General features: G+C 35.6%; 1 protein-coding gene across 1 annotated transcript; it reads right to left on the reverse strand.

The window, feature by feature from the left end:
* Positions 1–5,049: 5,049 nt before the first annotated feature.
* LOC140142958 (cysteine dioxygenase type 1-like) lies at positions 5,050–27,510 on the reverse strand. The gene is made up of 5 exons (XM_072164986.1): positions 27,205–27,510; positions 20,822–20,899; positions 14,009–14,169; positions 9,662–9,831; positions 5,050–7,676 (listed from the first exon to the last, which is right to left on the reverse strand). The coding sequence occupies exons 1-5, from the start codon at positions 27,372–27,374 to the stop codon at positions 7,617–7,619; spliced, it is 639 nt and encodes a 212-aa protein (XP_072021087.1). The 5' UTR covers positions 27,375–27,510; the 3' UTR covers positions 5,050–7,616.
* Between the last annotated feature and the right edge of the window lie 134 nt (positions 27,511–27,644).

The raw sequence follows: 27,644 nt of genomic DNA on the forward strand, positions 1-27,644 counted from the left end.
TTTTCACTCCCTGTGTGGAAGATTAAGTTCATGTCTTCCATAAGGGGTGTATGGATTTCAACTGGAATAGACTACAGAACAGGAATCACAAGATTGTGTGTAGAGTTGATGAAAAGAATACAATCTTTATTGTTTAGATATAGGTTATTCATCATCGTTGTGTATATACATCATAACTTTGTTACTGGTTCAAGCTTACATTTCACACCTAGCAACTCATTGAATTGTGTTGTTTTACATTTTGATTGTGGTTCCAACACAGATAGCTTGAACCATTTGACTAGGAAACAATTGATTTTGATGTCACACTATAACAGCAAATTGGTCGAAATTGGAACATTTATTATGACTGCAACCTGTGCTATGATATATACAGTGTCACAAGTAGGTAACTTCACCTCATTCATAGCCTAGGGTAGCAAGTAATATACTTATTATACACTAGCTTGCAGAGAAGAACCGCACTTGTTTACTCTTTTTAACGCACACACAGATGTGGGGTTCTCATTGGTTAACCCACAATCACAACAACAGACCGATTGGCCGATTACACATCAAAACTTTGTTTGGCACTCGTGATGGAAAACAAAGCCCCATCTATGTTACTCATCAACAGAGCATGTGCATCAATTAGTGCGAGAGAGCACTGTTCTTTTCTGCCTGCTACTCAGTACTGTGTTATCATATAGGCCTAGCTAGAGCATATCAATTTACAGTTGTCTCTATCCCTTCTATCTCGTAAAGAACAAATGGAAATGTCACAAAATTTAAGGGACTTTCAGAGATCTGTGGAGAGCCAAAAAGATATGTCAAATGTTCTGAAGTTGCTTAAAAATGGTTGATAAATCAGGGAAATACCTTTTTTTTTTAAACCACTTTCTTTTCAGAATTATCGACAAAATATGAAGAAAACAGAAAGGTTACGCCCGTCTTTGAGATTGTGTCCTTATTGAATTTTGAATATTGAATTTTACTTTACTGACTCAAGGAAGGTATACAGACTATAAGTATACATCAGTGAATATGCTAAAAGTGCAACAAAAGTCACTTGTGAAAAGTGTAGTTTGGGATTGAGGGATCTCTGAATGCTCCTTTAAAGATTGTAAATTAAGACAAACAAATACTTGGCTATGCCAATCCCACATGGTATGTCCTTGGTTCATGACAACCAATTGTATTAAATAGATACATACAATACTGAAATAATGACCACATAAATAGCCATGCTATATGAGGAGATTCACTTGTGGTCTGTCTCACAAGTTGCAGACAACACTGTCATACTTTTGCCTCTGGTGAAAAGATTCTGGCGGCTTCCTGGCGAATATGAAAATCCTGTACTAAAACAGATGCTATGAAAGTCACAGACTTTGCACATTGTTCCAAAAAGCATGACACCTGGATAGTTGCCCACCCTGTTCTATAATTTCTTAAGACTTACAGTTACAAATGGCAAAAATCATTCCGATTTTGTTACTACAATCAAGTTGCAACTTACGCTCACATAAGCATGCATCAGTAGCAAAGATGTTGTGTCTAACGGCGTGCATACCATTCTAATGATTTTTGATCAGAGTCTGCCATAAAGTCTCAAAAATTTGAGACCGAAGACTCTGAACACTGAATGATAAACACATTGGGCAATTGCAGTTGAAATCCACACACTCATATGCAAGACATGATCTTAATCTCCCACACAGATGGTGTGATTTCAAATGGAGTCACTCATTCAAGTAACACCATTTGGAATTCACACCTCTTTGTGGGAGATTCATGTCAAATCTTCCATAGGGAGTGTGTGATTTAAACTGGAAGAGCCCATTTAATGAAATATAACAAGTTTCAATTCCAAAATGAACCATTGATGCTCTTATTACGTCAATTATTTAAAACAACAATATGTACAATTTCCCGAAAACAGTACAGAGAATTTGACCTTATACAAATAGTTACTGTTTCCCATAGTACCAAATATCACTGCAATGCAGATGGATGGTATCAAAACACACACAAATTCAATCTACCTTGCAAAACCTTCATAACAGAATGAAAAAAGCATCAATATCTAGAATATTTGAACAAAAGTTTGCTACAATATCATGAATAAATACAAAGAATATTCAACATATTAATCAGGTTCTATACTGTGTACATCTGTATCATCATGAAGTTATACATCATCGCAAAAATGTGATAGCATTAAAACGTCCTTAGGCAGGACAAAAATCCAATGTGCATTTACACTGTGACCTTATACACTTAATTAGGGTTCCCGCACCTTGAAGCCTTTAAAATTCAAGGACTTTCAAGGTCCAAAAGCATGATTTTCAAGGACTTACCACAATACAAAAAGCTGCGTATTAACGAAAGTGACAGCTCCTCTCCACTCCCCAAATTTTGTCAAAATTATACTTTAGGTAAAATTCCAATTTTCAAGGACTTTCAAGGACCTTGTGCAAATTTCTAGGACTTTCAAAGCTTTGAAAAGGTGTTTTCAAATTCAAAAACTTTCAAGGACCGTGGGAACCCTGTCACTATATTTGAGCAATTAGGTAGGTTGTGTGTCTGTTCAAAACACCAACATTTTTGAATTGTATGTTTTGTTGCTTGCCTATTTGCTACATAGGTCACAGTGTACATGCACATAGAAGGTTTGTCTACTCTATCTGGAACAAAATTTATTATGTATTTTGAGAATTGCGATAATAAATTACAGTTAACTTTCTTGCAATTTACCAACAAAATATGTTTGATGTGCCATTTACAAGCGCCTATAATAATTAAGATGTATAACAAGTAATCTGCATCCCCGGCCAGAAGTTTTAAAAGTACGTGCATCAGTTGTTTCAATGCAAGGATCACAAAACCTTGCTCATAAGATATGTGCAAATGGTCCTTCACATAGGGGATGCGTTTTATAAGGTATCTAGTGCGTAGTCCAATACCATATAACATGGAGAATTCATTATTAAAGATTACAATAATCTGCCCATGCGATAGTATACAAATATTGACTGCTGGGAGCCTTACACAAACACAATGACTTCATGTTGCCTACTGTAATCAACCTTTCAGACCCATCTTAAATCTTAAGACATATTTTTGGAACATGGCATAAGATAGCATTGCTATTTACATAGAAAAAAAACACCTCCTTCCACAAACCATGGTTGTCTGTGGAAGCATACAATGATTGTAATTTATCTTGATTGTTTGGTGAAACTGAACTGTTTAAGACCTAAAAATAGAATTAAATCAAATCATATATAAAATTCAACTTCCCTTTTACCTATTTCAGATAACTTTGCCCTTTCATTTCATATACAGGATGGCATGCAATATCCAAAAATAATTTCAAGACTTTAATATTAGAAGACTGGACTTAGTACAAATTCTATGAACACATATAATAATTAAGTTATTTTTCATACCATTATACCCGGGCAATATACCCAAACACACATTGACCAACAGGGTCTTAGCTAGGTCTAGATTTCTAGATATCCTTTCCAAAATTTGAACCTGAAAACAAAAAACAGAGCTCTACACCTGGGAGTTCAGCCAGTTCATGATGTCACATCCTTGATTTATTAGACTGGTCTTGTTTTGAGTTCACAGAACTAATTCAAGCATTATTTTTAGAATTTAACACCTGTCAAAGGTACAAATGTTTCATGTCCCAGGAGCAAACTGCCCATCTAAAATGGCAGGTGGACAGGTGGCTAGCTAACACCCTGCTGAGTGCAAGAAGACTGTAAGTCCACTTGGCCCCTCAACATGTATACACTAAAGTTACGTATAGTTTCTTAGGGTTTTATAATGTTTAAAACATGTTCCAGGGTGAAAACATCATGAAAGGTTGTGAAAGATTCGTTTTGGCCCCTGAACATGTATAAAACATTACCAAACTATACGCAACTTTTGTGTATACATGTTGAGGGGCCAAGTGGACTTTCGGTCTTCTTGCGCTCAGGTCTTCATAATATAAGCGGCCATTTTTAAGTACTTTGGAAATACTATCAACATCATATTATTATAATTATTCAAATTAAATTTTATTTCAGACAATTCCAAAACAGAAAGTTCTCACCACAAACAATTTTGCTACAAAATCTTGATCACAGACTGCTGTACTTTTCTGGCTTCTTGGCAAGACAGTGACATCAGTGTGCATTTCATTGGGCACAACTCTTAACTTATGAACATTCATTCAACACACTGGGGTACACACCCATACTTTTAAGGCCTCGTATCCATAGGCTGTTCCCTTGTGGCGTGTGCCCTTGTTCCGTGTCTACTTTTTCCCATGTGACCTGCCACACAGACAACGAACCGTAGCGGCCACTAAGCAAAACAAAGGTTTGTTGTCTGTGTGGCAGGTCACATGGGAAAAAGTAAACACGGAACAAGGGCACACGCCACAAGAGAACAGCCTATGGATACGAGGCCTAAGATGCCAAATAGATGCACACACCACACAGCTGCCTCAATGTCACTATCTCGCCAAGAAGAAATAATAGCAACATTCAGCATTCATGCATATTTATTTGCGAGGGCAGACCAGCTCACTACCTCAGGGTTACATTGTTATAACTACAATAGCTGCACATTTCATGGATACATGGTATGAATACTAAGCCTGAATGAATGCGTAGAACTAGTGCAATATTTCAACAAAAATAACTGTATGGTTACATTGTTTACATCTGGGGTACAAAGGGGGTAGCACTAGGATCCACAACATGCTCATCTATCAGGGTGCAGTTCTTTAACCCCAATACATTTGTATATTCATTGAATGACCTTTGAAAATTGGGATACAAAAACTCGTACTCTGCAACTTGAGGTCAAATTGTGCACAATGATTGTTTAATTGAGGTTATTGAACTATGCCATTGGGATGAGGCCATTGTGGTTCATAGTATAGCAGACCTCTGTTGAATCTGCAAGATGGGTGCTAACAGTCAAAATAGCACTCTCAGCTTATATCTTAACACCCTTTAGTAAATAAATTTTCAAGTACTGGATCCACCTCAAATTTTCTTACTAGGAAGTAAACAATTTTACCCTCCGGCAGCAAAAGTTATAACAATTCAATTCCGAGGTGATGATTAAATACAAAGTAAAACGCTACAAGCAAGGCAAGGTTCTTATTTACAAAATGTGCTTGAATGCACATAACAGTATTTAGCCTATATACTAATGGCTATTCCAACTGAAATCCATTCTCCAGTGGAAGACATGACCTTAATCTCCCACACAGAGGGTGTAACCCCATTCCGGTAACCCCATTTGAAACACTCCCTCGGCAAGTCCCTATGTGGGAGATTAAGGTCATCTGTATGTATTTCCATTGGAATAGCTACTTTAGTTTCTGTCAAGTTGGACAGAATCTGTTTCCCCTGGTAGATTTTTTTCCCTTTCGATCATACACATATCCTACAAGGAAGTGAAATTTGCAAAACAATTACTAACCATAAATATCAGCCTCTTCATTTACTCACAAATGTGTCCAAATTACCGTCCAACCTCCTTATCCAGACCTCATTTATACAGATCTTTCCATTATATGACTGCATAATGTCTTCAAAGGGAAACATGTTTCCAACACCTTATTTTCATGCTCTGAAGCATTGTACAGTACTATGTACAGTACCGTGTAATCCTTAGATATCCCCTTTCCAGTGTTACTACCCCATATGAGCTAATATAATAACACACAATTCACTTCCTCTGAATTTTTTACTTATCCAGCATATGCTTGGTCCCATTACATCCGGATAAAAGAAGTTGGACTGTACCAACAAAAATACACTTTATAAGGAATAAGTACACAGTTTAAAACTCGAGAGTTGGGACAAACTCAGCCACTTTCTCTAGAATGTACAATCAATCTAGATTTATTTACCTTTTAGCTGCATCACGCCACAAATGGGCCATCCCAGTTGAAATTTATACACCCTGTGTCGAAAACAAGACTTTAGTCTTCTACACAGGGAGTGTGAATTTCATATGGGGTTATCTGATAGGTGACTCCATTTGAAATCTACACCCCCTGTGTGGAAGATTAAGATCATGTCGTCCATACAGGGGTGTATTGATTTCAACTGGAATAGGCTAATGAAACAAAATTATACCAGCTGAGCAAAGTGGTTCTTGTGGTATGAAATTCACTTCCTAAACTTATATCCTGATCCTGTATGTAAGGATATAAGTTTGAAAGTAAGAAATAAAAGTTGTAAAATCTCTGGTGTACTATGTACCGTATTCATTCCATTAACTGCTCAGGGCGCTTGCCATTTTGGGTGGGTGCTTATTTTTTATATCGTTTACATAATTACATGTAAAAAATAACCCAGAATATAGATTTTAGGTGTAGATGGTGCTGTGTTTGATACACATGTAGTTCCATGGAACCTGCACATAATGATTGATAGAGGATCATGTGTAGTAAAGTCGCTGGGTGGGCATTTGTAAGGCAATGGGTGGTTAATGGAATGAATGCGGTGATTACAAAATGCAATCTGATAATCCCACAAGTTTCATTGTATCATGCAATTCAAATATTATTTTGTCATTTTGAATGACGACATCATTTGTAACACGATCAGGAAAAACAAGTGGTTTATCGCTAACACCGATTTGAAGGGATGTCAGAAAGCAGGCTCTAAATACTTTGTGTGTATTAATTTCCGCAACATGAAACTCTAATCATCTCTCAGGATCAAAGGTTTCAATCAATTTCAATGAAATTGTCAGTAATTTGTTGTCTGACGAATGAGCAAAAGTAAGAAATGACAAAATCAATTCTGATTTCATTTGACACACAAGTCGCTTCATATGCTCAATTACATCACATTTGATAATTATCTCCCGTACAAATAAAAGCTTACAACATAGTACAAAAAGCAATAATAAAGATAAGGTTATGAGTCATTCAATAGTATGTAACTAAGTTTAATCCAAATTCTGGACTCACCAACCAGTTTTAGTTAATGTTGCGATTGGATGAAGGTACGGCGAAAAGCTCGCAATGAAACAAAATCGTTTGATATCCAGAACTTTGATTAAACTTTATCACCAAAGATGCTCGTAAACTTCTTATAAAGTAAGGCGACGAAAAAAAGAAACCTTGTTCTACGGGCGGACGGACCTTTCAAGTAGGGTCGGTCAGTCGGCTGTTTCTTTTTCTTTTTTTTTGAAATGACCCAAAATATCACCAAAATCTGTAAATAATTTGCAATTTGAGAAAATACAAAAAAAAAATTTGTTCCTGAAATTTCCGAAATTTGGGTCGGCATTCATTTGTATTGGATATTTTTTTTTTTTTTTTTTGTTTAAAATCTGGGTCGGTCGGGCCCGTAGAACAGGGTTTTCTTTTTTTGTCGCCTAAAAGGTACAACAAAATAGAAACTGAACTCAAAGCCTCTATATTTACACTAAAAAAATATGCCTATGTCTCCCATGCATGCTAATAGTCACTACAACTTCATATGAATTGACCATAACAGTCGAATACCAATTTTGATCACTTTATACTTAGTTTATTTCATCAAATGCTTGACACACATATTAGCTGCTCTTTGGTAAGGCTCTTCATTTACAAGTCATTCATTTCAGTTGTTTTCTGGTTGCTCAAACTCAACTACTGCTGATTGACAGCCCCCGCCTGGTTTCTGTTAAAACAAAGAAAGAAAAGGAATTACATTTACAAAGGACGGAGAGTTTTAAGAACAATATTAGTTTCCAACAAGGTGTAATTTTGTAGAACTTTTTGTGAATCACAATTAAATTGATTCTCACAAACTCATCTTGCAAGAATCAAGTTAAGGGGGTACTATACCCCTGTGGTAAATTTGTGACTATTTTTGCATTTTTCTCAAAAAAATAATAACACACTGGTAATAAAAGTTATGTATATTATTGGGGCAAGGAATCCAATTACTACACTGAAATTTCAGTGACTCAAGACAAGCGGTTTAGTATATATGATAGGAAACGAGGTACATCCTAGCGGTACCTTGTTTCTTGTCGTAAATAACAAACCGCTTGTCTTGGGTCACTGAAATTCCAGTGTAGTAATTGGATTCCTTGCCCCTATAATATACATAACTTTTGTTACCACTGTGTTATTAGTTTTGGGGAAAAATGCAAAAATAGACACAAATTTAGCGAGGGGTGTAGTACCCCCTTAACTTCCTGTGTGTGGAATACATGTAGGCTTGATTATAAGAGAATCAATTTTGATTCTCGCAAACTGAAATACGCAACACAGGACACGGTGGCTCAGTGGTTACTGCCTTGGACTCATAATCTGAGAGCTTGCTCGACGTGCGTTGGTTCGAGTCCCCGTCCCACCACCGTGTTGCGCCCTTGGGCAAGGCCCTTTGCCTCGTTTGCCTCACCCACCCAGGTGTAATGGGAAGCTATTAGGGGTAGTCACAGTCATTGTACTGATGAACCCTGCACCAATTGTAGGCTGCAAACGTGGTTCCGACATATTCTAATAACGGCAGAATAAATGTAAAGCGCTTTGAGGCTGCTTACGGCATAAAGCGCTATATAAATATCTACATTTATTTATTTTAACATACGATCGCGGTTGGATGGAGTACAGCTGTTGAAAGCTGCGTTCATTCAATTGGAATTCCTACTATACGTACATGTATAGGAGAATCGTTGGGAGAATAGATTCTCTGACTAACTCTCACTGAATTTACAGCTCATAATCAGAGCACTCATGATATGACATAAGTCCAGTCTAGTGACTAGGACACAAACTACACACAAACCCTCTGATCACTGAAGTCCTGAGACTGCGCCTTCCCTCTGATCGCAAAATATATCTAATGACAACTCACTGCCATAATCTAGTATGCCTCAGAGAATGTAGGTCATGGTTTTGACACTTGTTTTTTTTATTTTTATAGATAACGACTTCATCGAGGACTAATCAGGGCCAGATAGCTTTACAAAAATAGTTTAAGCAGCATGATATACTGATGGTATCAGACACAACATAGTGTAAGCTGCCAAAAACTCATGGTTCCAGTATTAGATCTCAATCAAAAATATGTGAGTTTCAACTCCATATATTACATTCATTCAATTAGTCTACCTATCGGCTAGTTGTCTTAATTTGATCCTGTATACATTTTTTGTACATTATTGCTTTCATTCCAGCACTGCAATTTTGGATAACTCTGGCATTCACTGAATGTAAAATGTTGTCTGTGAACTTAAATCAAAACTATGTCACATTCTTAGTGGTGGTGCACTGGTGGAGGTGATGTCACCCCAAGGTGTTTGTCCCTGTAACATTTTTAGGTGTCTCAATGCTTTCTCAACAGGATAAAGTCAAGAATGTTGCTAACAAATTTGACACTTACAATTGGTATTCCCTATCCATGGTTACTCCAAAACATCACCTGAACCAATTGATCGTTACCATTTCATCATGGGTCAAAGTAAATTGTAATATTTTGTTATTTCTTTCTTGTGACAAATCAACCAGGCCGATTAACATCATTTGGGTCCGAGGGAGTCATGAGACTCTGAAGCCACAAAAAAAAACCTTGGAATTAAAATTGAAAAAAAAAAGGTGAGCTATGTTGTGCCCGCCTTAAAAACTCAACCCTTAATGTTGTTAACAAATACTTACAAATGGCGTTCTCTCTCCATATTTACTCCAGAACGTCACCTTGCTGGTTGCACACTTTCCCGTTCTTTGATCAAAACATTTACACGAATCAAAAGGCGGCGAATACAGATGTAAGCTACATGCACTATCACTATGGCTCAAGTTCTCAACTCTATGAAGGCCTTTTGAATCTGTATAAAAGAAAATACAACACAGGTTTACTTTAAAATGAACATCAATACAATTGAAAAGAAATTAAATTGAATGAGATAAACGCAGTAGACTGCAGGCAACTTTATTTTCCAGACTAGTGAAAGAGGTTGAAAAAGAAAAAGCACTATCTACATCATGCTGTGGTCATGCTATGCTGTGTGTCAACTTGTGACAGTTGTTAGATTGCAAGATTTTAAAGATTTTAAAATGATGCGACATTTCTAATTTTTTGCTAGCATCATATTACGAAATAGTATTCAGGTCTATAATGTGATAAATTAAACACTGATTATCCTCCTAGTATATTAAAATTTATATCCTCCAGCACCAACTATATTCTCTAGTATAATTTCTGCGCTCTAGTTGACCATGATTTTCCTGTGCATTTCACAGGGATTTAAATAGCTGTAAAGTGTAATAGGAAAAAAATCCTGAAAACAGGAATCTGAAAAAAAAAAAAACGGGCCTCCGTTTGGCTCTTCTATGGTAAAACCCTCTAACTTCAACTTCAGATAAGATCATATCACAGTTAAAACCGAGGGCGCTCTTTCTGGTAATTGGTGATATCAGTTTAACACGACACCCGGGACACGACATTCTCCGTTACTGAGATAGCATCAGCTATTTTGGGCAAAATTGGGAAAATTATTTGCAAGTTTATATCCATACCCACCTAACTAGAAATCATAGTACAAATACATTGATTGTGCCAAAATTTAATTCAAATTCAGGGCTACGTACATTTCATGTGAGAGCAGCCTATGCATGGAATAATTTATCTCCAGTAGTTAGAACAGAGTTGGAGAATATTTCAATAGGCCAATTCAAATCAGAAGCTTACCATGCTTACCAAGCTCCTGTTTGAAAAGTTTTATCCTTGTGTACATTGTAATTTTCAATCAATTTCATTATTATCACATAACTTGTTTGCTGTATTTCTAGTTACTTGATGTTACTTTTTTAATGTGTACATCTTGTGTAAATTTTAAATAATTATGATGTTTGTATATAATGTACTTTGTATGAGGGCCTGCTTGGAAAGCAGTGCTTGTCACTGAAGCTGTTTTCTATCTATTCTATCTATCTATCTATTGCAATTTATAAGGTAAAAGTTGATGATAGAATCTTGATCTGTTTGGAGGAAGAACGGGCTAACTCCAAATACACCCCTTTTCATAATTTAAAACAAAGATCTTACATCCCTGTCTTCAATGGTAAACCAGTGTTGAAAAGGATTGTCTCCTTCAACCCATTGCGCAGTGATTCTGTACTTAATGCTTGAATTTATATCAACCTCCCGACAAATGTCATCTATATCAATATTTGACATATATGGTCATTTTCACGGTAAAGGGTGTAACTTTTGATTTTTAGGGTCAAAATTTCAAACCACTTAAATATGTTTCTGTTTACTGTAATCATGCATAGAAGCAACTTAAATTCCAGTAAAATAGTGTTTCAAGGCTTAAACCTTTTGATTTCTGATAAAAATTTGACATTTCCATAACATTTTGGTTAAAATCTAAGAAAAAATGTATTTTACATAAGCTCAGAAAATTATGACATGAAAGCTGGAATACATGTGAAATCCCATTCCAAAGTAAGTCAACAGATATAAGTTAAATTTTATACCATATTTTGCTATGTTTGTAATTGCAATTTTGAAAATTTTTAACATCAAGGGTCATTTGCAATGGAAATTTCCCAACCTTAAACATATTTTTTAAGTTTTAATTGGGTTCCTAAAATAATTTAAATGTCTAACTTCATGTACAAATACTACTTGATGAAAGGAACCTCCCAGCCAAGTTTCACAGAAATTGGAGTTATTTTTTAGAATTGGCAATTCAAGCGATTTGTGTTTCGGAGGCTTCAGTTAACAACACAGGTGATCATAAAAGTAAAATATTTGGCTAACTACTACAAGTTGACATGAAAAAATAGGTAAAAATATCACAATTACCAATTTTCATGCTTTGCTTCTAAGTATTGAATTTCAGTTGTGACAAAAATTAAATTATCACAGCAAGTCATTTTTTTTTGTTTCGGAGGCTTCATGTTTACAATGGTTAAACATGGCAGAAGTAGTTTTTTTGAAAACAACACTGTTGGGATCATCTAAGCTGTTATTTTCTTGTGTGTATTGAATCAATGATTCTATGCGGCAGATATTGCAGATTTATAACATGATAATTTTTTCACCCATTTGTTAAGTATGGTGTTATTTGCATGTGAAGCCTCCAAAGCGGGCTTTCTTGGATATCAGTATATTTTTCAAGCATTAACCATAATATCAATTTTTTTAAATTTATGACATTCTGCACATATCATGCAACAATTACAATGCAGATATCAATATGGAACATACAAATTTAGATATGCATAGATGATAATTAAGTTTACTGTTGTTTGGAGGCTTCATTTGTTTGGAGGCTTCAATTGTTAACGGAAAGTTTGTATTGGGTCCCATTTTCAAGCGGTGATATATATCTCCATGATTTAAAAACAAGTGACTTGAGGATCTACTTTGCTACATTTTGATAAATAGATTGGATGAGCTCTTTTATTTATATTTGCCCAAGCTTGCTGAACAGTTTGTTTGGAGGCTTCAAAAAGTTAACGGAAAATCGGCTCTTTGAAGTCAAGATTTTATAAAAATTTTAAAAGCTTGCAAATCAACTAATTTTTGTTACCCATTTCAAGTTAAGATATCAACTGTTATGAATCAAGAAGAAGTGAAGAAATAACCAAGAATTATGAACCAAAGCTATACCCACAAAGTTTGTTAACAATTGTTAACGGAAAATGAAGCCTCGAAGCGACAAATATCGAAGTCCGGTTCTCAAAAATACAGGGCTGTTCACAATTAAATCTAATGTGGCAGTGTTTACTGAACATATGACCGTACTTTCAGGATAAGAAAAATTATCCATGAACTAACTGAAGAAAACACAGGGTTTTACCAAAATGTTACTGTTTTTTACAGTTTTTCAAAATGGCAATATTAGGTACATTTAAGCCTGCTAAAACTGAGCAGTAACTCCGAAGATGATTATGCTACCCAAGGTAGCTGCTAACTAGATGACTTATGTGGCCAAAAATCATGGAATTCTGTGGCTTTATTAGAAAACTACGGATCAAAATGTTAAAAATCCAAAGTTACACCCTTTACCGTGAAAATGACCATATTGATTAACAATACAAACACCCTAACGTTGAGTGTTGACATACTGATACTGAATCATTGTAACTCCCAATCTTGTTTATCATCTATTTACATTAATTATATGGTCTGATTCAACTATTATCTACATTCTTTTACTATTCGTTCATCTCAACAATTAAGCAGGGTCAGAATTTTGTTTCAAAGTGCGAAAAACCAAGCAGAATAAATTTGCGGGAATCATTTGATTCTTGCAAATTAACTTCTGTGTAACTACAAAATTTTGCGAGAATGAACTTTGATTCACGCAAATCTGTTTCGAGACTCGGATTCTCGCCGAAATTCTGTTCCTGATCAAGTCAAGTTTGTCTACACTCCCAAGCTAGTCACCATTCAGTTGTTTACCACCAAGTCATAATTCACCTTATGCACTTTTCAATTGGGTAATGTGGGGCACCAATGCAGAATAGAAGTTGGGATTACATGGGGATTAGGCAGTTGATGCGCCCCAGGCGTGGGGTGGCCAACGTCTTGTATCTAATCCTGCAACCAGGGAGATTGACAAAGGTATTAGAAACAACAGAATAGTGGGACATGCAATAGTGTGTCTTGTCTCAAGTTGAGAGTAAAACCATGATTTGGTTTCGTAGTTAGCAGATTCGAATTGCACGGTAACCCAATCCTGCAGGGCATATGAATCCCCATAGATGGGCGATTTGTCTGTATGGTGGTCAGTGGCGCGGCGACGTGATACAACCACATTTTAACAGAATGATTCGAATCTGTCACTGTGAAAACATAGCGTTTCCCTCAACTTGAGATGAGACACACTATAACAGTGGTCCCAGGGATCAAGGAATGTACTTTGTAAATAATTACATAAAAATGTACTATTACTCCAAAAATTACAAGACCATCATTTCCCCTGGATGGGGGGGGGGGGTGAATAGTTTAATAGTGCATTATTTGTGTGGATTCTAACAGCACCTTACCATTGATATAGGCAACCTGATCTCGTTGATAATCATTCACCCCTATCTGGTTCATCGCTCTCCTCTTTTCTGATTCCGATGGCCAACTAAACAGCGACTCTCTCAACGTACCGTCTAAGACCTTCATGAAACAATGTGCATCTGAATGGCTGTGAATGGAGCTGCAATAGAACAATGTCCACACAATGTTAGTACTTGTAAGAACTGGATCTACACCATTTATTGAATAAATGGCAAGAGACTCATGAACTCTGTCTCATGTACAAGGTGTAAGCTAGTAGGAGACCTGTCTTTTTGGACTTACGATAGAGAAACCCAGCAGCCACATACTAGTGTGCATACATGTAGGGATGCAAGAGTCGCCTTGTTTCCGCAGATTTCCATGTTTTGCTTTGTTTTTATTTCTAGTGCCGCGGTTTTATTTTTCATAAATCTTGGATCCACATTTCTGACTTATTTCTGAATCTGAAGATTATGAAAGATTATATATTTGTCCATCGGTCTTATGTGTTGCGCTAAATTTGTATGAATGAGACTAAATTGCAGTTTGGCCGTGTCCCTAGCAAACTTTAATTGTGTTCTTTTACCGCCTCTGTGTATAATGCTAATTAATAGTGTACACTAAACACTATCCTGTATCTGTGTATCTCTATACTAATGATGCCAATTAAAATTCAATTTTGGACCCCCCCCCCTTGAGTAACAATCGCATACATGTGGCAGGTTTCCCATAGTAGTTCGATGCTCACTGCATATGTTTTTAAAATGCACAGTACACCGGTCTGTGTTGTCAGTAATGTCCACCAATTGTAATTGGGTATATTAGCTCAACATGAATGTAGACACCAGTGACAGTGTGTAGAGGTTGGGACGGACCTAACGGGCCATACCGACTCAAAATATTTGATGTACAATATTCGTTCAACACACAAGTAATTCATTACTTAATCTATTTCAATTAATTTTTATCTTTTAACGAAAGTTTGTTGACAGAAAATCAATTATATGTTATAAATGTCAGGTGTCTGGTGAAAATGTCATGATTTTATGGCATCAAAACATTCATTAGAAGTTAAACATTATCATAATGAAAATGTAAAATTTTGCATTTAGCTTGGTTATAAAATACTGAACAAAATGTGAAAGAAAATTACAATACATATCAATTATGTTCAACCACAGATTCAACTATAATCTGTGGTTCAACAAACTACTCAGATCAGAATTTTTGTTTCACCCAGTCATATTATTTTTTAAATGAGCTTGTGCAATTTGGTTTCAAAAACTCATACATGTGCCCCACACGATCTGATCATGTGGCTGAAATGTATTTAAGACCACTGATAATAATATGTGTATGCAATGATACCAGGTGGCTCAAAGTACTAAAGGGGAACGGGTTTCAACTGGGATCTCATCCAGGGTTATACACTTGATAATTCCCTATTTTTTGGTAAGCAAAAAAATAAGCACTTTTGGAAGTTCTGAAAGAAAACCTGGGCCTTTCACCTATTGAAAAACATTGATGTCAAGTTATGGAAATAAATATCTCATAAAATTGAAAGTATGAAAAAACAATAAGCCCTTTTGTAAAAATATACAACACTGCTCTCATCAAAATTCTTGTGAAATAAAATTCATTCATATTGTTGGGACAGTGCCAAATTGGCAAGCATGATACAATTTTATGGATGTAATGTTTTTGCACACACTACAATGGCTCCGGAGAAAGTGGGGGGGGGGCAATAATTTTGGTGGCTATGGGCAAGTACCATATAGGGCCCCTCAATTACATGTACCCCTCCCCCCCCATTATTAAAAACTTTTGGAGCCTCTGCACTATAGGATGACACGGAAATTCTGGTTTTATTTACATGTTACTAGTTTCAACATTTAAAATAGAAGCAATTTCCATTTTTTTGCCAGGGGGATTAAAAAATATACGTAACATTAGTCCCGTTATACAGTGACACTTTTAAACTTCAAATCCTGTTACTGTTAGGACAACATTTAATAAATTAAAGGATGTTTGAGGATGTTAATAAGGGATGCGGATTGCGGATGTAAAAGCAGGATCTATTGTAAATATTTGTTTCATGAGCCAAAACAGGATACATGTATTTTGTAATACATACATACATGTAAAACAAACATGTCCAGATCATGAAAAAACATACATGTTCAAAAAAAAAAAAAGGTATTAATCTATGTTTTGGTGTTTTGTTTTGTTTTTGCTTTTTTGGATGGCATCACAACATGGCAAGAAACATGTAAAACAAGGATTTTCAAGTAATAATATACTGATACGGGATCAGCATAGACTCTTAGTACCAGTATTTAGAGTCTTTTAAGCAATACATTTGCACATAATAGAAGTCAGTCACATACTCAATGCGCAATCAAGCGTGTATGTTTACAAGCGATTGACTAACTAGTGGAAGAGGTCAATGCATAATTTGTCAGCCTGTAAAAAAATCTTACATACTGACGAAAAATGACGGAACATTTGATCATTCTGGAAGCTAGTGAACCAAATATTTTTAGGTCTTTTAGAGGGAAAATGTATATCTTCAATAGTACAAAATGTCAAAATTTTCAAATGATAGACAGCTTTTCCTCAGTCTCAGCTTTAAGGGGGTACCGGTACTACACCCCTGCCCAATTTTGTGCCTATTTTTGCATTTTTCTCAAACATTATAGTGCATTGGTGACAAGTAAGATATGTATATTATAGGGGCAAGGACTACAACTACTGCACTGAAAATTCAGTAACTCAAGGCGAGTAGTTATTGATTAATTTGATTTATTGATCAAATATTGGTTTTCCCTCATTTTTGACTGTAACTCCACAACTGTTGTCTGTGCTGAAATAAAATTTCCAGTCCAGTAGTTATAGTCCCTTGCCCCTACATGTATAATACATATCTTACTTGTCACCAATGCACTATAATTTTTGAAAAAAATGCAAAAATAGGCACAAAATTGGGCAGGGGTGTACATGTAGTACCCCCTTAGGTACATGTAGATATCATTAGATTTATAAAGTTTACTTTGAGGACTGTTAAATGTCAAAAATATAGGCCTACATTTTTAATAATTTGACTTTTAATTTGTATTATCGCAAATTTCAAAATTATTTGATATCAGAAGGACATTCCCAGGTATTCAGAATGCAATTTGATGTGTCTGATGTGCTCTCATGTCCCACCGAAAATACTGTGCAAACATTGCTATCTGATAGAAAAAATTGCACCACGTAACATAAATGTCTGTTTTTGATCTCATACAGTGATCAATTCTTCTTTTTCACTTCAAACAGTGAGCAAATACTTCATTCCATCTTTAGAGCATTAATTTTGTAACCTACAAAAATGATTATCAAATTTAAGTGACTTTCTTTTCTTCTTTTCCTCCCTCAAACAACCTGAATCTTGCCCCAAATACTAAGTATGGTATTAACCCAGCCATCATGTGTATTATCCAATCCCATGATTCATGAACGAACCCTTTTCATCTTACTCAAAATATTACAATTTTACAGGGGTATCAAAATATTATAATTTTATAGGGGCTATATGAAAAAGAAGTAATGTCTAAATCGGTCAAAATTTTGCAAAAGTTTTAAATTTGAAGTAGAAAACTCCACTGCATGGTGGGGGTTGGTGTTAGCCCTACTAGGGCCTTTTAAACACACTATATCCAAGAACTGCTAAAACCCACTAACCGCTCCACCCGGGGGAAAAAAAGGCCCTACAATTTTGGCTATAACTCTGGGGAATAGCAGTCACAGGGTTTAGCAGTTCTCTGGATATATAGCCAAGTTATATAGCATGATTTTGGATCACCACATTCAAAAGGCCCTATACGAGTAGGGCTAGTTGGTGTAGGCCTATACACTACATATCCCAATACTTTTCCAATATTACCTCATAATCTTCCTTCCAATTCATTTTTGTTTGACAAATTGCAAATTTAAACTTAAGGTGGCCCTATCGGCTAATGCAAAAATTTAGATTCTCTTTCAATTTAAATATGTTAAAGCTCTTACCTTGTAGATTACAAAACTGAAAATTTTGTTTCAATCGGACATTCGGTTCTCAAGATATAGCCTGTCAAAATGGCGCGAAACCAACAAACAACTTTCTTTTTATTTTCTATATTTTTGAGTCCAGTTGCCAGGTAATTTTCTAATTATATATGCATGAATTATGCAAAGTAAAATTTTCAGAAACAATTAAAAGACCTATGGTACTGAGGCTTGGTACATGGGTAGTACACACAAGGTGCTACAAAATTACGGTTGCGTTTGGCAAATTTCAATTTGCATAATTAATTAGGGCCACTAATTAGAAAAGTTGATTAGGGCCCTAATTAATTATGCAAATGGAAATTTGCCAAACGCGACCGTAGGTTTGTTGCATTTCATGTGTACTACTCATGTACCAAGTTTCAGTGCCATACCTCTTCTAATTGTATCTGAAAACTTTACTTTGCATAATTTATGCATATATAATTAGAAAATTACCTAACAACATTGCATGCGAAAATAAAGAAAATAAAAAAGAAAGTTGTTATAATTTGTTGGTTTTGGCGCCATTTTGACAGGCCACATCTCGAGAACCGAATGTCCCGATTAAAATAAAATTTTCAGTTTTGTAATCAAGAGAGCATGGACTTTCACATATGGTCGCATGTCATAAGTTGGGTATGCTAAAAGGGTGGAGGGATTACACTTTTCTGAAAATTGCGATACAAATTTGATTGGCTTTCCGTAACCCCATATCCTACAGCAGTGGTTGATACCTCATTTTAAGCCTAATATTATACTCTTTCAGTCTACTGAAGCACATAATTATAAATTATTCAGTAAAAAAATCACATCAGTTGAAATAAAAAATGCCAGGGGTGGAGGAGCAGGCGGATGTGGAGCAGGCGGATGCGGGAGTGTGCAATAGGGCCTATGTGAAAATTCACATGTCAGCATGTCAAAACTACTGGTTACTTTTTCAAATCTAGGGAGGGTGTGATGTATTGACAGCTTTGAATGTTGAATTTGTACAACTAAAACAATTACTGACTACTTAAGGTGGCGCTACACCCTCTGATAAATTTTGTGACAAATTTTGCATTTTTCTCAAGAAGTAACTACACACTGGTAACAAAAGTTTTATGTATATTATAGGGGCAAGGAATCCAATTACTTCACTGAAATTTCAGTGATTCAAGACAAGGGATTCATTATATATGTTAAGAAGTCAGGTACATTCTAGCGGTACCTCTTTTCTTATCATAAATAACGCATGCCGCTTGGATTGAGTCACTGAAATTCCAGTGTAGTAACTGATTCCTTACCCCTATAAATATACATGACTTTTGTTACCAGTGTGATATTATTTTTTGAGAAAAATGCAAAAATAGTCACAAATTTATCAAGGTGTGTAGTACCACCTTAAAGGGTTATATGTTCCATTTTTTCATTTTTAATGAAATCCTAGTTGAATTTCAGTATTTTTAGCAATATGCTAATGTACAATTCTCTTCTTGATATTCATGTCCTCAATAATAGAATAACCATCTCGCTAATTACTCATAAAAAGGTCATTGACCTTTACAATGTAATTAACATACATACAATTATTTTAAATAGTTCATTTGAAGCATTAATGTTTTGAGAACATATCCTCCAAATTTGATGACATTCTTGCATAAAATAAAAATTCTACAGTCATTTTTGTAATTGAGGTCCGATTTGAGAAAAACGCATTTGAAAATTGAGATTTACATAGACGCCTGTGTATTAATTAATTAGTAATTAAGCATTATCTCAAAAATTAGGCAGGTGTTAAGATTAAAAATGGTGTTAATTATTAGAGATTGTCAATATATACAACATATCAAAGAATACATTTTTTTTCATTTTTTACCATGTAATGGAAATTGTACCCAACTTATGACATGCGACCATATTGAAATTAGAAAAAAATCTATATCCGATAGTGCTACCTTAAAGGAAACTAAAATGCATTGTGGGATCTTTTAAAACAAGTGTCATGTCCATTGAAGTGACCTTCCCTGATGTGACCATGGCCTCTAATGACATTGACCTGAAACTGTAAACTACAATTATTGCCTCCTATTTGTGGATGTGACCTTTCAGTGAGTATTTTCTCAATCACCTCCTTCCTGCAGGACACAGTTCTTCATCTCAAATGTACATTGTACTTGTAGAAGAATGGCCTTAGAATTAGATTGCACAGGGTACAAAATCTAACTTGAGGTAAAATTTTGAGGGGGGGCAAGGGGGTATCTGATCAGGCACGTCCAAACTCCAAAGATTCACGTAAAAGGGGTATTTTTCTCACAGTCGGCTGTGGATTTTGAGACATTATATAAGGCCTTTAGAAGTGTTAAAAGAAGCTTGTGTATGGGAGCTTTGGCATCAGAAATGATCCATTATGACAAAGACCACATTACACAAATTATGGCAAAAGCTGATAAACCCATTGAAGCCAATACACATAAATGAATTGGGCTGGCTGGCCAAAATATTTGGGGTCAGCACTCAGCAGTATATTTAGGGTGGGTCAGGCTACATGTACACCAATCAAACAATTCCTTTTTTTTTTTCCCTAACCTAAATACAGCATAATAGAGAGCTTGCGGTTTCCAAACGTCCATATCATAGGCCTGTGCATCTATTCAAAATCCCGTCACATGAGGGCGATTTTAAATAGATGCAGGAGCATATGATACATACACATTTGGAAATTGCAAGCTCTCTATTATATTTTGTCTCGTCTCTAGGATTCTTACCTGCCCTGACCTTCTCCCCAAGCCAGTATCATGAGATTGAATCTTCCATTGCCTTCATCAACCAAATTTCTTGTGTATCTGTGTGAAAAAACAAAACAAAATATTTCAGGTTCCGGTTCCAGTCCTTATGCTGCATTTTACATACTGCGACAAGTCATAAACCCACGGAATCGTTGGCTGGCCCACCAACAACATCCTTGTCGCTACCGGTCGGTGATCTTCTGCTTGGTATGCAAGGGGTCTGTGGTTCAAATCTCATGGTACCAAGTGACTTTTTGTTCATCTTCTCTCCTTTTTTTTTGTTTATCACTCAGTGAGTGGTGTCAAAAAAAAAAAAAGGAGAGAAGATGAACCACTCAGGGGATTATATAGCATTTTGAAATGAAAAGGACCCACCGGGTTTATGAGTGTCACTTCCAAGTGGAGAATATTTTTATTAAAAATTCTTAACTGTTTTCTATTTTATTTGACACTACAATGTAGGTCACTCTGGCATCATATCATATCTTTTTCGAGATGTGACTATTTCCTTTTCAGACCAAAAGGTTAGCCAGTAAGCAAGTAACTACATGTAACTAATACATAAGGCCGATACCATATTATAGTTCAGCAAAAATGTTTCAGTTCTCTCAGATGAAACATTTGTTTTGATTTGGTGCCAAACAGATTGCATAACCTGGGAGGGGATATTATTGCACAACATTCACGGATATGATTATTATGCAACATTCTCAGAAATAAGTAATGCACATGTGATGGAATTATTGGCCGTCATCCAAAGATGAACCTAGACTTGTTCCATCATTTATGGCAATAGGGTATTTTCTTATGGTCGTGCGCCATGAATTGGGGGCCAAATGCGTTACATACTAAAAAATTGAACAATTTACGACAGGGTTCGAGGTTTGAGTACGGTTTTACTGCCAAAATGGGGGAAAAATGAAGTTCATGTTATCATAACATTATACATGTTTTCTGGACTAGAATTTTGTGCTGAGTCCATTTCTGAAGTTTTTAATACACAGGCTATCACCATTTTAAAGATATGTAACAAATTCTAAGCGCATGTTGTTTTTACGAAGAATGATATGAAAATGTTAACCAATCCTGGGAGTCTACTTGGAACACAACTGTATTTTAAAAAAGTTACAGAGCATTATTACTTCAGTTAAAGTTGTTTTGAATCTATAAATATGTTAAACAAACTATAAAGACTGCTTAAACACTGTTCTCATGTATGAAAATGAAATGATGTTGGTACTGAGGCCCTGTATTCCTATATATTTAGTAAACATATAGCGGTCAGGTTTGGTGTCAAGACAATAAATCTATTGATGTCTAAACTCATAAAGAAATTATGTTCTTAAAGTGTTAATGTATAACTGATTACCTTTACACAATCTTAAAATGTTTATACTGAAGCATAGCACTTTATTCACCCCTGACATCAAAAATGGCTTGTTGATAGCGCAACTGAATATTGTGTGATCTAGCAGCACGGGCTGCATCAACTTTATTTTCTGATAAGTGGTTGATGTGATGAGCTGGTACAGAACTAAAGTTCTCTTCACCATACCACTTGACTAATACTTGTTTCAGTTTTCTCAGGATAGAACTTCTCAGATGTTCAGGTACATCAGTTGGGGAAATGACTTTAGCTGGATACCAGAAGCAACCATGCTTTGCCCATACTACATCTCCGGTGTGAAAGATTCTTCATCATCGGTGGTCATATTATCATCAGATCATCCCTTTATAATTACATATTTGAGGGCACAACATGAAAGGCATTGACTGTTCTTCCTGGAATAACTTTTATGGGTGTGACCTTTGGGTTTAAGGGGTTGATACATCAGAAAAATGGTGTGAACCTCAAAATGGGGCAAAATCTGAGTCGTAAAAAAAAATTATTTTGAAAAAAGTATACATGGCATCATTCCACAAATCTAATCGATTGTGGGGATTGGTAGAGTGCACAATCGATCAACTTTTCAGAGCTGTACCTCCATAAGTTTTTCCGAAATAATTTTTTTTACAATTTGCCATATTTTTTTCACGCTTAGGGGTAGGGGTTACATTTTTGCAATTTTCTTCAATTTTTCTTTTTTGAAGGAAGTTAAAATTATTATCAGTGTGTGGCAAATTGAAATATCATTAAAATGAGGGGTTAATGAGGTCTCTAGCCCCTTTAGATCAAATTTTATGGCTGAAACTAAGATACAAATCTCTCGAAAATGACCTTTTTGGGCTTCGTTTTTCACTTTCAAGTTCAACTTATCCGGGTATGGTATACAAAGTAAGCAATGAAATCAATTAAAAACAGTTTTATTTGAACAAATAAACCATCAGGTAATACAAAATAACAGAGAAAGACAACATTTATCTATATAGTAGAAAATATGAGGGATTAAAAATTAATGGTGAAATTTTTTTTCACCTAAAACTGGTCATTTTCAGTAAAAAATGGCCATAAATCCATGTTTAACCCAAAAACGACTTAAGATACAGTATTCTAAGTTAGAAAAATTGAAAATTCAGACATTTTTACCTTAGAAATAATATATATGCTCATTTTTAGAAGTATTCTTCACACCTAAATATTTTTTTCACACATTTGGCAGTGAAACCGTACTCAAACCTCGAACCCTGTCTTACATGTTTTTGTACTTAAACTGATCTAATTCATAAACTGTTCATCAAAACCCTATAAAATTATATATCACTATTTAGCTTAGAGTACCAGGAATACACACACAAACAATTGGTCAATATACAGGGTGACACAAATGTCATATAGGGTGGAAAAGTTAAATTTTGGTTCAAAAAGTATACAATTTTGTTCAGCTCTTATTTACTAACATGAACACCTGATCTGCTAAAACCTTTTTAGATGTGCTAATGACATTGTAGACTTTCAAAAAAAGCAAACTTGTAATGATGAGTTATGTTGCCTAACTGAGATACAGGGTGTTCAAAAGTCGTACAAAATTTCTATGATTTTTATTACATTTTCAATCAAAACTTTTTTCCTTCATGCCTTACACAAAAACCAATGGCATATTTGAATTCCTCATCAAATTTCCTTCTAAGAAATGATAACTTTTACAAAAGTAGGGTAACTTATTCAAGAAATATGACATTCAGAACATTTCGGAGCATAATTGCATGCTTAGTACAGTAACGTATAGGAAAAGCCTAGAACCCATGACACAGAATGCAGCACATTTACAACAAATTATACTAGCTTGGAGTAAAATTGGTCACATTACCTAATAGACATAAATACCAAAACAATGGTACATAATCCATCCCATTACCTTGCTGGGTTACAAAGTTACAGTAAAAAATAAATTCGAGAGGCACTCAAAATCAATATTCCCTATACTTTAACACATGCCTCAACCGTATTCGCCTCAACCGTATTCGCCGCCACCCGTGACACTACTTTGTTTGAATTGCAATATCTCAAGAAGGAAATGTAGTGTGAAGTTGTTACTTTCCAAGATGTTAGCTAGATAAATTAGGAACAAAATGAGACCAAAACTAGTTCAGTACCCCTCTCCATTCTTGAGATCTGGTATAGAATGTCCTGAAAAAATTGTAAAAATGTAACACCGCCACCTTTTCCTATACCCCAATTCATGACGCACGACCTTATAGATCATGCAATATCATGCAATAAGTACAAGATCAATGCGATGGAATTTCCCTTTCATCCTTTGTGAAGTATATAGATCACGAAACGCATTGTTCCTTTGCCGACATGCTGTTCAGGACAAAAGGGTTCCACCCCATTAAAGGTGGGTAACCTGATTGACAGCCTCACTCCCAGGGGTAGCGCGAGCACAAAAAAAATCAAGGGGTCCAATTTAATTTTTCTGGACCCTTTGGTACCTGAAAAAACCAACATTTAAGGGGTACGATGAGAATTTAAGGAGTCCATCTGTCCAAAATTCTAAACTTCAGAACTTGTCAAATATTCCAGTGAAATTATTAGTGTTGTTGGCCTATGGTGATTCAAAAGATTTACTGATCTTTTTATTTTTTTATTTTTAATTGATCATTTATGTCTCCGTGCATCGAGAAATTAAGGAGTCCATACAATTTTTATCGGACCCTTTGGTCACTTTCAACTTGAGATTTAAGGAGTCCAAAATGGGCAAAATCAAAAAATAAGGAGTCCCTGGACGCGCAAACTCCTTAAATGCGACCCTACTACCTCCCCCCACTTTACCCATAAAAATGCAGAATTTTGAATCACTCAGGTAAAAGCTCATATTTTTCTCATTTGACATATATTGAATGAAATTACCAACACCAATTCCAAATCGGTATATTTCCGGAGAAATCATCAAAATATATTCCAATATCAATATGTTGACAAAAGTTTTGCAAAATTTTGCAATTTTACACAGAAATGACTCTTTTTAGTAACAAATTATAATAATAAGGGCCTCCATCACCAAATGTTGAGAAAGTCCGGACACTTTATTTATTTAACTTGGCCTAATGCTTTACAATGCTCAAAAGAAAGTCATGTGAAAGCACCTGCCTGAGCGAGTGGTAACTTATGAGCTCACATCATCATGTCTCGACGATCATCATCCATCGCCAGTTTAGCGACCTAAATGGATTATGGATAGACTTGTCAATCTTGATCAAGTCATATCAAAGTGATTTTCAATAATCATCAGGTTATCAATGAATTAGGCCTAACAAAAAAATTGTTTGATTGGCGTAACCCGACCGACCCTTAAGATAGGCCCGACCCTACTTGTTTTCTATTTTTTCGCAATTTTTTTTTTTAATTAAAAAATATAATTAAATTTTTAAAAAAGAAACAAAAAAGTTGCAACGCCTTTATCATACGAAATTTACAGCTTAAAATGTGTGTGTTACTGTGTTTACAAAAAAAATTGCCAACCAACCTCCGTAATTTTTCTAATGGATAACTGATCAAATCACAGATTCATGTGTAATCTTTTGCAAGCAAGGTTCCTTGTAAACAAAGTTCAAGCGTTATAATATTTTGCAGTAAAACTTTGACGAGCATGTAATGTTTCAAAGTCGGCGCTAACAACGCATATCGCATACGGCGCAAAGTTCACTGGATAAATTTCCACTCGGTAACAGCAGATCGCCTCAGCAGCCAATCAGAGACAAGTGCGTTTCAACGTACATGTAGTAAATACGCGATGTACGCTTAAAATACGCTCTCGTCAAGAAATGTTTACTGCAAAATATTATAACCATGTGATGTACATGTATGCGCATGGCATGATATCAAGTGTGTACATGGAGCTTGTGCAAAATAATTAGCAATAATAATATGCTTAATTTGTTCAAGGAAATTTGCAAAAGATATCGAATAGGGACTACATGTAGGCCTATAGGCAAAATATTTAATTCTCAATCATGAGAGCCATTGCCAACTTGCATGTATACGTACACAGTCAGAGGTATTTGCGTCGAGCGTACTATATATGCAAAGCATAAAAGTCCGGCACTTATGGCGCAAACAGACCAAACACAACTTATGAGGATTGACCAATCAGAATCATGACAATATCGTTGCTAGGCAAGGTCAAGATTCGATCATGATGTAGGATTGTAGGTCGCGCGATCGTGTTATTCTATGAAAAGTACACTGACACTTACTCGAGAACTCTAGCTTCGAATTTGCACACGATAGTTACGCATTCGATGCTAGAGTACGTTGCTATCGTTTTTCGGTCGGACGGCGGCGGTGCACTTTTTTGCACCGGAGGTTATTTATTCTGTTAATGTTGAAATTTGGATGAAAGTTATTTCGATGAGTCAAATGACTGTCACTGTATCTTTTGAGCAAGATTTGCCTAGATTTAGTATTTAGGACAGTTTAAAATTTTGCTGAAGTGTAATTTTAGCAACAGCCAACATTTTTGATGCGAATCACCTGTGTTTACTTCTGAACTTCCATTGCTTCACAAGGTGTCATGCTTCTTCCGCGAATCCGACTAGCCTAGCCCTAGTCGATTAAATGTGAAGCTATCGGTGAGCAAATTCTTGGCTAGACTTTTCGAGCAAACTGTACAGAAGGTACATATCCTCTCATGATCGAGAATTAGTTCATGAATCATGAGTTATTTTGCCTATCAGTCTGATGATGCACATTGCCATTGACATGATTGATATCATTAATGATGGATATGCATTGAACAGCATGCAGTATTCTGAATAGAAAAATATTATATTATAAGCTTATTAAAAATTTCAATTACCGGTACACCCTCTCAAAAATGCTAAACCAGAGTTAGATATATGAAAGAATGTAAATCGATAAAAATGGCATCGTCAAACAGTCTCTGAACATCCCTTGGACTTTATTCATGTAATTTCCTTACCTGTGATGATCATATTTGGCAAATTTGTCCCAATCATCTTCATCACTTTTGTAGTTTTCCATTACTGATTGAACTTCTTCAACGTTGACTTTATCAGTAGAAAACAGGACATGTAAGCTCTCGATCAGTTCCTGTAATGTCTCAGGATTCAGTTTATAATCCCCACTCATGCTTGGAGTCACAAGGAATACTCAAAAACACAAGAAAACACGGAAAATTTGGATTGTTTACTAGCGGTATTTCGTAGTATAAATTCACTCGTGGTGTTCAACGTGGACGTGATCGTGACTGACTGACTGTCCTGCGCGTAAATGTACGTAAACAAGACCCCCAGCTGGTTCCAATCAGTATTATTTCACATGATTGACCCAAACAATTAACGGAGCTATTCTGCTGCTGCGTACCTCTATAAATAGTTCGCTTTTATTAGTTCTTGACCG

This window comes from Amphiura filiformis, chromosome 20, assembly GCF_039555335.1.
Source record: "Amphiura filiformis chromosome 20, Afil_fr2py, whole genome shotgun sequence".
NCBI lineage: Eukaryota > Metazoa > Echinodermata > Ophiuroidea > Amphilepidida > Amphiuridae > Amphiura > Amphiura filiformis.

Excerpts from the sequence above, each read along its gene's own strand:
- LOC140142958 (XM_072164986.1), bottom strand. The coding sequence starts at position 27,374 with ATGAGTGGGGATTATAAACTGAATCCTGAGACATTACAGGAACTGATC. Across the intron at positions 20,900-27,204 it reads GCCAAATATGATCATCACAG|ATACACAAGAAATTTGGTTG; the intron begins GTAAGGAAATTA and ends TTTTTCACACAG. Across the intron at positions 9,832-14,008 it reads TCAGGTTGCCTATATCAATG|ATTCAAAAGGCCTTCATAGA; the intron begins GTAAGGTGCTGT and ends TCTTTTATACAG.